This window comes from Vulpes vulpes, chromosome 3 (assembly GCF_048418805.1).
Source record: "Vulpes vulpes isolate BD-2025 chromosome 3, VulVul3, whole genome shotgun sequence".
Classification (NCBI taxonomy): Eukaryota; Metazoa; Chordata; class Mammalia; order Carnivora; family Canidae; genus Vulpes; species Vulpes vulpes.
Window position 1 is genome coordinate 17307846 of NC_132782.1, and position 11998 is coordinate 17319843.

The 11998-nt window shown below is 55.5% G+C and overlaps 2 protein-coding genes across 4 annotated transcripts in view; one reads left to right on the forward strand and one right to left on the reverse strand.

Moving 5' to 3' along the window:
• Positions 1–11729, reverse strand: part of SLC25A12 (solute carrier family 25 member 12) — a 300020-nt gene extending 288291 nt beyond the window's left edge. Inside the window, exon 1 of one of the 2 annotated variants that reach the window (XM_072751929.1) lies at positions 11422–11729. Coding sequence is in view for 1 of the 2 variants with exons in the window: in XM_072751928.1 (XP_072608029.1) it covers positions 1202–1420 (219 nt within the window). In the remaining variant the exon portion in view is untranslated. Of the gene's footprint in view, positions 1–1201; positions 1458–11421 lie in introns of those variants that run through there. The other variant, XM_072751928.1, reaches the window with a different exon arrangement.
• DLX1 (distal-less homeobox 1) lies at positions 2243–6698 on the forward strand. Of its 2 annotated transcripts, none has more exons than XM_025994028.2 (4): positions 2243–2773; positions 3217–3897; positions 4625–4824; positions 6053–6698. In XM_025994028.2, the coding sequence occupies exons 2-4, from the start codon at positions 3585–3587 to the stop codon at positions 6305–6307; spliced, it is 768 nt and encodes a 255-aa protein (XP_025849813.1). In that variant the 5' UTR covers positions 2243–2773; positions 3217–3584; the 3' UTR covers positions 6308–6698. The 2 variants fall into 2 exon arrangements, with proteins under 2 accessions (XP_025849813.1, XP_025849814.1); XM_025994029.2 differs by having other exon boundaries at positions 2320–2777.
• Positions 11730–11998: the final 269 nt, after the last annotated feature.

An 11998-nucleotide genomic window follows, 5' to 3' on the forward strand; every position in this document is an offset into this window, starting at 1 on the left:
GGGGGGGAGCTTGAAACATTCACCAAGCAAAGGCCTAGAGACTCCAGGACAATTCGATTCTGTAGTAAGGAACCTGGCCCAGATGGCCTTGGAAGAGAGCCGTTTGCCAGATAATGATTTCACTTCTCTCCTAGGGCAATCAGAGTGCAACGGGTAGCCGCTTATCTACGGATCAGTTTACTCTAAGTTCCCCAAGAATAATTTTATTAGGACCACAGGATTTTACCAACCACTGGGAAAGCATGCTGTTTGTGCAGCAATTATTCTGAGGTGGAAGTATTTATGGGACAGGTTTATAATCCTATTTATTCAAGTAACTAGTTTAAGCCTAGTTTAAACATTATACACACATCTAGGTGTCTATGTGTGTATATATACACCAGCCAATACCAGCAGCTCCGTAGGAAACACTCGATTTAGAACGAACTCCGTTTAACAGGCTTTGAAGTTGGAGTTAGAAAGCAGATTTAAAAATACTTTGTGCATCACCACCACCGCCACCACCACCTTCCAGCCCAGCGGGCCCCAGACCTCACCCGGGGTCGCCGGGACACCAGCCCACGCGTGGCCACAGCCACCACCCCTGGACGCGGGTCCTGCGGTGGCTCCCACGGGTTCTACTCGGAACCCGGGATAAACCTGAGAGTTGTGCTGCCTGTCAGAGTTGGGACAGGCAATGACCTAAGCACACCAACGCTTCAGAACAGGTGTCGTCCCAGCAGAGGGGGGTGGGGGGATCCACTGGGCGCTGACGGAGTGGAGATAAGACCGCGCGCTGCGAAGCTGCTGGAGGCCCCGCGGCTCAGCGCCCTAGGGCCCGGCTCAGCCGCCCCTCCCGGGACCTGCGTCTCTGGGGCTCCGAAATCATTCCCCAGTGTAGACACTCCCTCGCCCACATATAACTCATTTCTATAATAAACAAGGCTCTGAAAAACCTTTCCCGAGGAGGCACGTGCGGGTCCTTTGTTGCACGGAGCCAGCCCGGTCCCCCCGCGCTGGAGAAGCGTGGATTCCCCCTTTCGGATGCGGACAGGGAGCCCTGTAGACGGGCCGCGTCTCCACCACCCCCCTTCCCCCACCTCGCAGTCCTCCGGCGCCCGGCCGTCGGGTTTCCTCACGCCCAGCCCTGCGCCCCCGAAGTCAGCAGCCGCTTGCCCGGTGCCCACCCCGACCGCGCCGGCCAGCCGCGGGGATCACTTACGTGGGCAGGGCCCGCTCGAGGCGCGCGCAAAGACCAGCGGCCCGGGCGGCGTCCGAGCTGCAGTGCAGGGCGCACCGCCCCGCGCCGCACACCCCGAGACAGGCGCTGGGAAGGAGCAATTAAAACCACAAGTGCAACACGGAAATCAAGAGGAGTCGAGCGGCTCCGGGAGTAGGCTGGTGGTGGCGGAGTGATTAGCTGGTTGTTGCTACAAAGCATCACCCTGTGGTTCGGTGATTAAGGGGGGAAAAAAATCTTTTTAAACGTCGGCAAACCAGTTATTGGTTTGAAGGATTTTTTTTTTTTTTGCTTTTGTTTTTCTTTTTGCTCCAACCACGCTGCCTGAAATATTGCTACCCCCCAAAATCATGCCCTTCAACCAAAGGAGAGGAATTCCGCGGGCAGCAGCTGCGGCTACAGAAGTTGAAAAAGAGAGAAGCCCCTTCCACTAATATCTGTAACGACAGCACCGATGTAATTTGTTTTGAATGTTCATTTTTATTGGTGTTCCCTCTGCCAAAATGTGCTTGATTACAGAGGTTTGTCCTGTGATCACTGCGCACTCCAGACAGGGGAAGGTGCATCGCCGAAGGTTCAGCTCAGGCCAGATCAGATCTCGGGCTGTTTAACGCTGAAAGGCTGCATGTTGCTATTAGTGTTAAATATATGGCTAATTATGCGTATGAAAATTAAACATCAGTGTTATGCTAATGGGGCGCCTTCAGCTGCGGATCCGAGCACTTGAGACTACCATTTAATCAAATGAATCAGTAACTAATACATCTGCACGTGTGAACTTTCACGAGATCATTTCCCCGTTCCCCGTCACACCGCTAAATTATGAAAGAAATAATTATCAACACTTTCTAATTACCTAACAAAGTAATTTGGGATTCACCGTGGGGCTGGCGGGATGGGGAACCAACAGCCCCTCGCAGGCAGCGTGGTGCGCGCCACGCCTCGTGGGGGTGGCTGCGTGGGGGCGGCGGCGGGGGGCTCTTGTGCGCCTTCCCCTACCTAGCGCCCCAGAAGACAGAAGGCGCCGCGGCGGCTTTTGCCAGCCCTGCCCCCAGGCCCAGGGGCGCCCCGCGTTGACCACTGGAGATGAGGAGCACCCTGGGCGACCACGAGAGACGTGTCCGTCACCTGCTCCGCGAGCCCCCCGCGGGCCCCGGTGGCCCGCAGGCCGCCCAAGCCCCGGGCCCTCCCGCCAGGCCCCGGGAGGCCGGAGGATGACCACCCGGGGCCCGGGGCTCGAGCCGAACTGAGCCCGCCGGCTCCTCGGCTCCACTCTGCGCCGCGCCCTTGGGGCGAGTGAGTCCAGGGCCCTGGGCGCAGAGGGAGTGGAGGGGAGGGGGAGGCGGAGGAAGGCTGGGAGGGAGAGAGGGGGTGTGTGCTGGGGGGAGGGGGCGGTGCGGCCGCCTTTCCTGGGAGGAGAAGCGCGGGTTCCTGGCTCTCCGCGCGCTCTGCTGTCCGTCCTCAGACCCGTGCAGCCTCGAGCTGGAGCGGCCAGCTGGGCCTGGAGCAATGCGAGCGGGCCCCAGGGAGCGGCGGCGGCGGCGCGGCGGCCGAGTGAGTGAGTTCGCCCGGGGGGCCCCAAAGCCGACCCCGGGGATGTGGCTGAGCGGACCCAGGCCCGGGAGGCGCCGCCGCGCAGGGCGCTGCGCTGGGCACACGGCGCTCGGGAGCACGGCGCCCCGCCGGCCTCCGCGGAGCCCGAGGTGGCCCCCGCCCTCGGCCGCAGCGCGCGGCGTCCGGGCTCCCGGGCCGCCCTGGCGGAGCGCCGGGCCCGGGCACGGCGGCTGCTGGGAGCAGCGGCGCCCCGGTCCGGGCGCTGGGGGCGGGCGGAGGGTGGGGACAGTCGCGGGGGGAGGGCGGCTGCGCCGAGCCGCTGGCGGGTTTCTGGGAAGTGAGGCGCGCCGGGGAGGCGGGAGGCTCGAGAGCCGCGGGCCGCGGAGGTCCCGGCGCGGGCGCCGCAGCCCATTGTGCGCTCCACGCGGCGCGCTCTGTTGCAGGGGAGCCCCGGCCGGGACGTGCGGACGCGGCTCTCCCCAGGCCCGGCCGCCTCGCCCGCTCTAGTCCAGCGGAGCCGGAGCGCCTCGGACCAATCCCCGGTGATTATGCAAGACAGCGGACCAATCAGCTCCGCCAGCTCATGAATATTTATGACCTTGGCTGAGTCAAAGCTTTGAAGCGAGTTTGGGGAGCTCGGCAGCATCATGCTTAGACTTTTCAAAGAGACAAACTCCATTTTCTTATGAATGGAAAGTGAAAACCCCTGTTCCGCTTAAATTGGGTTCCTTCCTGTCCTGAGAAACACAGAGACCCCCAAAAGGGAAGCAGAGGAGAGAGAGAGACCCACACCCAGACCCCGCGAGAAGAGATGACCATGACCACCATGCCAGAAAGTCTCAACAGCCCCGTGTCGGGCAAGGCGGTGTTTATGGAGTTTGGGCCACCCAACCAGCAAATGTCTCCTTCTCCCATGTCCCACGGGCACTACTCCATGCACTGTTTACACTCGGCGGGCCATTCGCAGCCCGACGGCGCCTACAGCTCGGCCTCGTCTTTCTCCCGACCGCTGGGCTACCCCTACGTCAACTCGGTCAGCAGCCACGCGTCCAGCCCCTACATCAGTTCGGTGCAGTCCTACCCGGGCAGCGCTAGCCTCGCCCAGAGCCGCCTGGAGGACCCAGGTACGTGCGCCTGCCAGGGAGAGGGAGAGGACAGGGTGCAGGGGAGAGAGGGACGGAAGGAGGGAGGCAGGGAGGGAGGAAAGGGGGGGAGGAAGAGAGAGAGAGAGAGAGAGAGAGAGAGAGGAGGGAGAGGGGGAGAGCGAGGTGGGGGTGGGGGTGGGGAGGGCGCCGGAGCAATGGAGGTTTCGGGTATCAATCTATGTATGGATCCTTGTCAGAGCAAAGAAAAAAAATTTTTTTTTAAAAAAAATTCCACCCAACTCGCAACTATCCAGCAAAGGATAAATCTGAGAGCGTCCCCTGGCACTGTCTGGGCCTCTGGGCGGCTCTGTGCGCCGAGCACACAATGCCCCTTTGGAAAACAGAAACCCACATGTGCACGTATTAGTCTCAGTAATTATTTATTGCGTAGCGCTATAAACAATGTATGCAATTAAGGGTAATTAAACCTCAACTACCGCCTGCAAAAAATAGCAAACTTTCTCTGCAAAGGCAGGAACTGCACGCCTGGGAACTGCCCCAGTCCGCCTGCTGCGGCCCGGGGCCGGCCCTCGGACTTTGCGGGACCCTTCCCTGGCTTTCGGAGTTTTCTTGAGCGTTCTCTCTCGGCCCAGCCTCTGCCACCCCTCGGTTGCCACTCGCCCTCGGCTCCCCGCACTAAAGGCTGTCCCCGCATTAACAGCCCCCCCCCCCCCCCCCCCCCCCCCCGCTTCTGCTGTCCCTCCAGGGGCTGACTCGGAGAAGAGCACGGTGGTGGAAGGCGGCGAAGTGCGCTTCAATGGCAAGGGGAAAAAGATCCGCAAACCCAGGACGATTTATTCCAGTTTGCAGTTGCAGGCTTTGAACCGGAGGTTCCAGCAAACTCAATACCTAGCTCTGCCCGAGAGGGCGGAGCTCGCGGCCTCCTTGGGACTCACGCAGACGCAGGTACCTCGCCGCGGCCCCTCTGCCAAGCGGGCGTCCCGCGGCCGGCCTGCGCCCGGAGCTTCATCTCTTGCTCTCCGGGCCTCAGGGTCGGAGACTGTGTGCGTGTGTGCGCGCGTGCTTGTGTGTGTGTGCGTGTGCGTGTGCGTGTGCGTGTGTGTGTGTGTGTGTGTGTGTGTGTCCCACCCATGGCTCTCCTTCCTCCCTCGTCCTCTCTGCTCCGGCTCTGTCGCTGCACTCTGTACTCCGCGCTGCCTGCCGCCCGGCCCTCAGTCCCTGGACAATCTGATTAGGGCGCGGAAGGATTTTCCTAGACGTTTTGTTTGGGGCCTCTGAGGTCACACGTGCCCGAACAACTGGAACAATAGACGCTGGGCTTAATCCCTTCTTTGCCTTTAAAGTGTGTGGCTAATCACTCAGGGCCTGGGCCAGAGCCTCTGTTTCCCTTCTCCTCCTCCTCCTCCTCCTCCTCCTCCTCCTCCTCCTCCTCCTCCTCCTCCTCCTCCTCACCGGGTTGGGGTGTGGGGAAATCCTTTCCTCCGCCTTGTCACCTCCCAAGTCCCAGACCCTGGAGGAGGAACGTGGGACCTTCCTTCCCGGATTGCTCTAAGACTCTGGGGAGCCCATGGGGCTTTCTGACCACGACTGGCGCAGGTTTCCAACGTCTGGGCCGGGATTTGGAGCAGAGCTGGGGAGAGCAAACAGACACTAAGGAAAGGTTGATGTAAGTCCAAATGAAAAAGTTTAACAAAAACCTTTTGGCCTCAGTCAGCCCCCAACTCACTCAGGGGCAGAAAGGCTGGAGCAAAGAGAAAGCAGGTGGCATTGCAAATAAATTTCCTCCACTCCTTTCCTCCGCTCGATTCTTTTTTATTGATGATCATATTGGACTTGAAGACTCGAGGTCGTGCAGGCGCTGCTTTGCTTCTTCCCCCCAGACGATTGCCAGGGTCGGGCTGAGCCCCTGACAAGCGAAGGCCTGGATACCCCCCTAACTCCTCACCACCACGCCCCCTTGGCTCCCTGCGAGCTGCCCTTGCGGGCCACCTGCGGCCGGCGGCCTGGCCTCCGAGGCTTTGGTTCCCATAGGTGCGGGGGGGGGCTCTGCTCCCCCAGCAGGCGCTGCCCAGTCGCGCAGGGGCATCCTGTCTCCACTGTCCCCCCCTATCTCCCCACCACCACGGTAGGCACAATGGGCCTAGCCGAGTCACATTATTGTCCGCTCTTGCAGGTCAAGATCTGGTTCCAGAACAAGCGGTCCAAGTTCAAGAAACTGATGAAGCAGGGCGGGGCGGCTCTGGAGGGTAGCGCGCTGGCCAACGGCCGGGCGCTGTCGGCCGGCTCCCCGCCCGTGCCGCCCGGCTGGAACCCCAACTCCTCATCTGGGAAGGGCTCGGGCGGCAGCGCGGGTTCCTACATCCCCAGCTACACGTCGTGGTACCCCTCGGCGCACCAAGAAGCTATGCAGCAGCCCCAGCTCATGTGAGGTTGCGCGCCCGCACCCTCCCGCCTCCTTCCCGTCTCCCCCGGCCCGGGCCCCTCCCGCCTCCCGGTCCATCCACCCCGTCCGCAAGCCCCGGGCGCCCCCCCTCCCCCGGAAGGGCCCAGGGGCAAAGAAGAAGGAACCGCGAAGGCCGGACGCCCGCCACCTCCTTGGAGTCCCGCGCGGTCCGCACCGGCGACTCCCCGGCGCCCACGCGCTCGCCCGCCCTCGCCCCGCCTGGGCCGCGCGGTGACAGCGGCCTCCGAACGCAGGCGCGACCGCCCGAGACACGGCCAGAGCAGCGCGACCGGCCAGCTGGCCCCGACTCGCCGACCCTCAGCTGCGTGGAACCATCAGGAAAAAAGAAAAAAAAAAAAGGAAAAAAAAAAAAAAAAGAAAACCCACAAAAAAAAAAATGTAGAAAAAGCAAAAGCTTTTTTTTTTTCTGTTCTGTCTGTCTCTTGTCTCCTTTCGCTCTGTATCTGTGCGCCGACGAAGTCGAGGTCCTCGTCTGTCCGCTGTCCTCGTTCTGCGGCCTCTGAAAAAAGTCACCAGGTCGGAAGAGGCCCGGGCCGCCGGCCGCCCAGCTCCGCAGGCTGGGACGTCTTGTCCTTTCGGACCTTCTCCTGGGCCTGCCTCGCCATCTGTGTAGCTCGTTCGGGAATCGGGGGAAACTGGAGGGAGGGGGTTTTATTTATTGAGGAATGGACTTCGCCTGAGGGTGGATGTTGGCCAATTCTGTGGAGCACAGGGTCCCATAGTACCGATGACTTCAAACGCACCCCCGGGGAAAACGACTAAGGAGGACCTGGTGATTTTTAACTTATACAGTAACTTTTGTACTTCGCTGGTATGGAGAGGTTGGAACCTAATGCTTTGCATTTTTACATGTCCCGTATTATTTTTAAAAGAAAAAAAAAAGGAGAAACGAAGCCAACACAATTTTCTCATCTCGGGAAAAACACTTGGTCGCTTTGCCTGGACAAGAAGGAAAATTCTAATTCCCTCCTTGGGGAGCAAGAAAGAGTGGCCCGATGGGCAGTGAAAAAAACAAACAAACAGGCAGGCATAAACGAGTGCCCTAAAGCCAGTGAGCTTTAAAGAAAGACAAAAGCAGCACTAATCCCCAGAGGCTCGGACCACAGAATAACACCAGGCGGCACCCTGGACGCCCAGTCTCCAGTGCAGGGTCTAATCGCTGTACATATTATTATTGTTGTTAATTATTATTGTTATTATTATTGTTCCGTAAACATGTTGCACAAGCTTAGCTCTTTTCCGTTCTGTTGTGTGTGGCTGTAAAACCTGATGCTTTGTGAAATGAGAATCTTGACATTTTACTTGTGAAATTTGGAAAATGTGATCAATTGAAATCAACCGTGTTTTGTGTTCTCTATGTCAAAGTTTAGTTTTATATTGAGAATGTTAACTTATTGCTTTGTATCTGGGAAAAAAAAGAACTTTGTAAATAAGTTATAAAGTTTCTTTGAGACAGTAAAATTATGGTTTCGAGAAAGAACTGCTGTCTGGTGTGCTGTGTGAGGGGGTGCTGTGGGCTGGGCCAGGCCTCCCCCTCTGGGGACAGATAGTGCAGGGGTAAGGGACTCCTGGCTCCAGACTACAGGAATAACCCCCAAGGCCCTCCCAAACGGCTGGGACCGTTCATCTTGCCCTGCTTCTGAGCCCCAAGGGGTCTGATCCCTACCTGGGTTAGGAGGGTGGGCAGCGACTGTCTGGCAAGGGTCCTTGGAAGGGGGGATCGGGAACAGGTGCTGTGTGACAGAGCCAGGTCTCAGGAACCAAAGGGACTGTGCAGGCTGGCTGAGAGGAGGTGAAAGCAGAGCTCAAAGGTAGCCGGCATGGGAGACGTGAGTGCCACCCCACACCCAGTCACCGACCGAAGCCAAGAGGACTGAAAGCGGAGACACAGGGCTTTGCCCCCTCGCCAGCGCGGAGATCTGGCCTTCCGGCTTCTGCTTGCCCGCAGGGCGCTCGAACCCGACGCGGAAAAGACGCAGCCAGACACCGGAAAGGGGCCGGAAGGACTCGTCTGTCGGGCTACACCCAGTCAATCAGCGAGCTCCGAGGGACAGTCCCCAGGCGCCACCTGGGCCCCTCCACAGTCACTCCCACCCGTCGGGCCCATCCACGACGAGAAGCCCCTTCCCGCCTAATGATCCTCAGCTGCTCTCTGAGCCTCAGATGGAAATGCCACGGGAGGGGCAGGAGGGCTCGGAGGGCTCCTGGAACCACGGGGCTGGCGGAGGCCAGACCCCTCCGTCTAGCCCCAGGGTCGGGAGGCCAGGCCGGGGAGGGAGCTCCTCCAGGGGAACACTCTGATGAATCCCCTCCAGGACAGAGTGGACTCCGAGCAACTAGAACCAGCCTGGCTCCCTCCACCCGGTGGCCTGGCGTTTCACCCCAACCTCAACCCCAGACCCTACAGCCAAGCGGAGGAAGCTCTGGGAAGCTGCGGGCCCCGACGGGCTGCTTTGAGCGATTCCTGCATCCCTTGCACTCGCCTTGCGACACTGCTTCCAGCGGGCTGGCCCTCCGCCTTTGGGGGGCCGTTGCAGCGCGCGGTGGGGAGCAAAGCGGGGAAGGCAGTGATCTGTGTTGTGACAAGCACCCATTTTTCAATTGGTGCTGGTGAAAGAGCAGATGCTCCAGGCTCTTCTGACGCCCTTTGGGAAGGGGAGGGGAAGTGGTGGAGGGGCGGTGATGCAGGGAGCAGGGGAAATAGTGGGGGATGGAGCCGGGGACCTCAGGGCCCCTCCGGGCCCTGGGACTGTGGCTTTACCGCTCCCGCAGGTCTCCAGAACCCGGGGCGCAAACGGGGGAGATCAAATCTCTGAGGCAGGGAGTGGATTGGCCTCAGGGCTGAGAGGGAACACGGTTTCCCAGGTTGGGTTCCGCCGCCGGGGGTAGGGACCTTCCCCGATTTGGTTTTCCTTGGAGATGTGACTTTGCTATAGGGGAGGTTTTGGTGGGTTGCTCTCGCACATCCAACTCCGGTGCAGCAGCCAGGGCCCAGTGCCTGAAGCCACAGGCAAAATCTGTTTGGTCAAGCGGATTTTAATATTATGAGATATTAGCTTATACTAATTTAATAATCTCTTGCTAACAGTTCAAATAGAGAAATTATTAGTTTTAGCTCAACGAAGGCGGTCTTTAGTTAGGCTCTATTATAATTATAAGCGGTTGCACTTTTAAAAAATGTTAATCTCAATATAGGCCTAATTAATGCTGCCTTGTTACTGACAAGTAGTTCATCAAATATCTGATTCAAAGATTTTCATAATGAGTATATTAATTAAACTATGAATAATCTAAAGGTGGTTATATTTAAACAATACCTCATTATAATGATTAAATACTGATTTCGAATATTATGTCTTAACAATTGTCACTTAGAAAACACAACCTTTCCTTATGTATGAGTCTGTAATGGCAAAATGCAATTTTGGGATTTTTTTCCCCTTGTTCAAAAAATGTGAACCTCATTTTAAAACACTTCTGAAATAGGTTACACACAGCTTAATGATTATCAAAATGACTCTTTTCTGCAAAAAAAGACCCCAAAGTGCGCGTACAGCTGCAAACCCAAGAGGGTCAGCATCATTTCACTGTATTCTCTTCTTGATTACAAGCCGGGCCCATCAAACACAACATAATTACAGTAATTTCAGGTTTATTTATTCTAATGCAGTTTCCCCATCTCTCTGGTAATTATGAGCAATTTTTTCGCCCAGGGAATCTTTTTGCATTAACAAAAGAGATAACGCACTGAAAGCCAAATTTGCTGTGCATTGAGAAAAGGGAAAAAAAAAATCAAATAGGTGCGAGCTGCCATCTCTGCAATTCTCCGGTACCGGAGCCGGCAAATTGCTTGCAGGTGTATGGAGCAAGCTTGTCAATGGCCAGGCCTCCAAATTAGCAAATGCACAGCGTCGAAGTAGTGAAGACAGACTTAGCAAAATTGCCAAACAACAGATACCTCTTTAATGTCTTCTCTCACACACACTAGCTCTAAAAGGGGCAAGGGTGGGGGGTTTAGGGCACAAGCAACAATCCCTAGCCCCCTTCTCGCTGGTCTTGGCTTTCATAAGCCTGGGACTGAGTGGTCCTGCAAGTAGTAGTATAGTTGTCCAAGAATCCAGCTTCCAAATCTAGGCAATATTTGAAAAATATGAAATGGAAACATGTTTATAGTTCACAGCTTTCCTTCATTGATTATTAGGTTTTATTTTCTTTCTTTTCGGGATCTGAACCTGGGCTGGGTCAGATGGCTCTTCAGCCTTTCCTGTTCTGCGTTGGCTTTAAGAGCTACAACAAGTTTAAAAATTCCTCTATCTATATGCATAGAAATATAATTTCATTCCTAGAATCATTTGATGGGAAAATTAATTAAATCTCTCCTCTTGAAGAAATTGCCCACTTCTGTCATCTATGGAAAGGTAGGTCTGTGTGCTGGATATAGAACCTGAGATACCTGACCTCAAGAAAAATTGAGAGGAAAGAAGCAACCCAGGTCCCCAGCTATCTTTTTAAAAAAAATTCTGCTATCCATCTCTTTCATTCTGTATCTTTAAAAAACCGATTTCAGAATTATCTGGGTTTTGTCAAGCCACCGCCTGCGTTAAACATCCTGAAATCACAGGCTAAAGCAAACTTTCCCCGCTCCTCATCCTGCACAAGCCATAGGCACCTCCATCGAAGGCAGTACCGAGGGTAAGGGTCTCTCCCTCCCATGACTCAAAGAAACCCTCCTTCGGTCCCCAGCTCCACAGCAGACCCCAACTCCAGTGTAGACAGGCAAACGGCTCTAAAGGGTGCCTTCCCCAGGCTCAAGAAACCTGTCACCCACACCCACTCCTTTGCTACCCCCGCCCTCATCCCCCAACCTTCAGGGATTAACACTTCCTGAAACATCAAGTGTTTTTATAAAAAGGAAAAAAAATAATCCTGACATCGCTGACAAGAAGTTTTGATGGAAGAATTAGCTGGTGCATACATAATCACTCCCCCACCCTCCTACTCCCGGAGCGGGAGCCACCGCGGCGGGCGCAGCGCAGCCTTCCAACCCTCTGAAAAATGAAACCAGTTTCCACCCTTACCTTCTTCAGTGTCAATTTCAGATAATCTGGACACAATCTTTGCTAGATCAAATCAAAAGGGTCGAAGGCGGCATTTGGCTGGGAGAATGACAGGAAAGAAAAGGAAAAAAGGAAAAAAAAAGGAAAAAAAGAAAAATAGGAAATACAAAACCGACCAAACCAGATCAAAACAAAACCAGAAAACCAAAAAGAAACCCCCAGCCCCATCCTCCTATCCTGAGAGTAAAGAGTGGAAAGAGGTCTCCAGGACCAGGCGCCTCCGAGCGCCGCAGGCTTTTTGCAGCGCTGCGCTTGCAGAATAGGACTGAAATTTTCGGCTATATAGCCTCTGTCTTTATAGCTGATGAAAAAAATTGCAGATTATTAGCATAAATGTTTACTCTTCATTACGCTGATGACATTGTGCACTCGAGATCTTGGTAATCTTTGGGAAAATTATGAGTAATTTTTAAAAATTTTAAAGCAGCAGCAGTTACCATGCAATTCAGGCTAATTCTGCGTAGGCTCCGAACGGATATAATTATCGAGGAGTCAAGATGTTATGCTAAAAACTATGCATTGATATTCCCATTTATTA

What these genes read in the sequence shown, in the direction of transcription:
- DLX1 (XM_025994028.2), top strand. Translation starts at nt 3,585, where the DNA reads ATGACCATGACCACCATGCCAGAAAGTCTCAACAGCCCCGTGTCGGGC. An exon ending in GAGCCGCCTGGAGGACCCAG is followed by an intron (nt 3,898 to 4,624) that starts GTACGTGCGCCT and finishes CTGTCCCTCCAG; the next exon opens with GGGCTGACTCGGAGAAGAGC. An exon ending in TGGGACTCACGCAGACGCAG is followed by an intron (nt 4,825 to 6,052) that starts GTACCTCGCCGC and finishes CCGCTCTTGCAG; the next exon opens with GTCAAGATCTGGTTCCAGAA.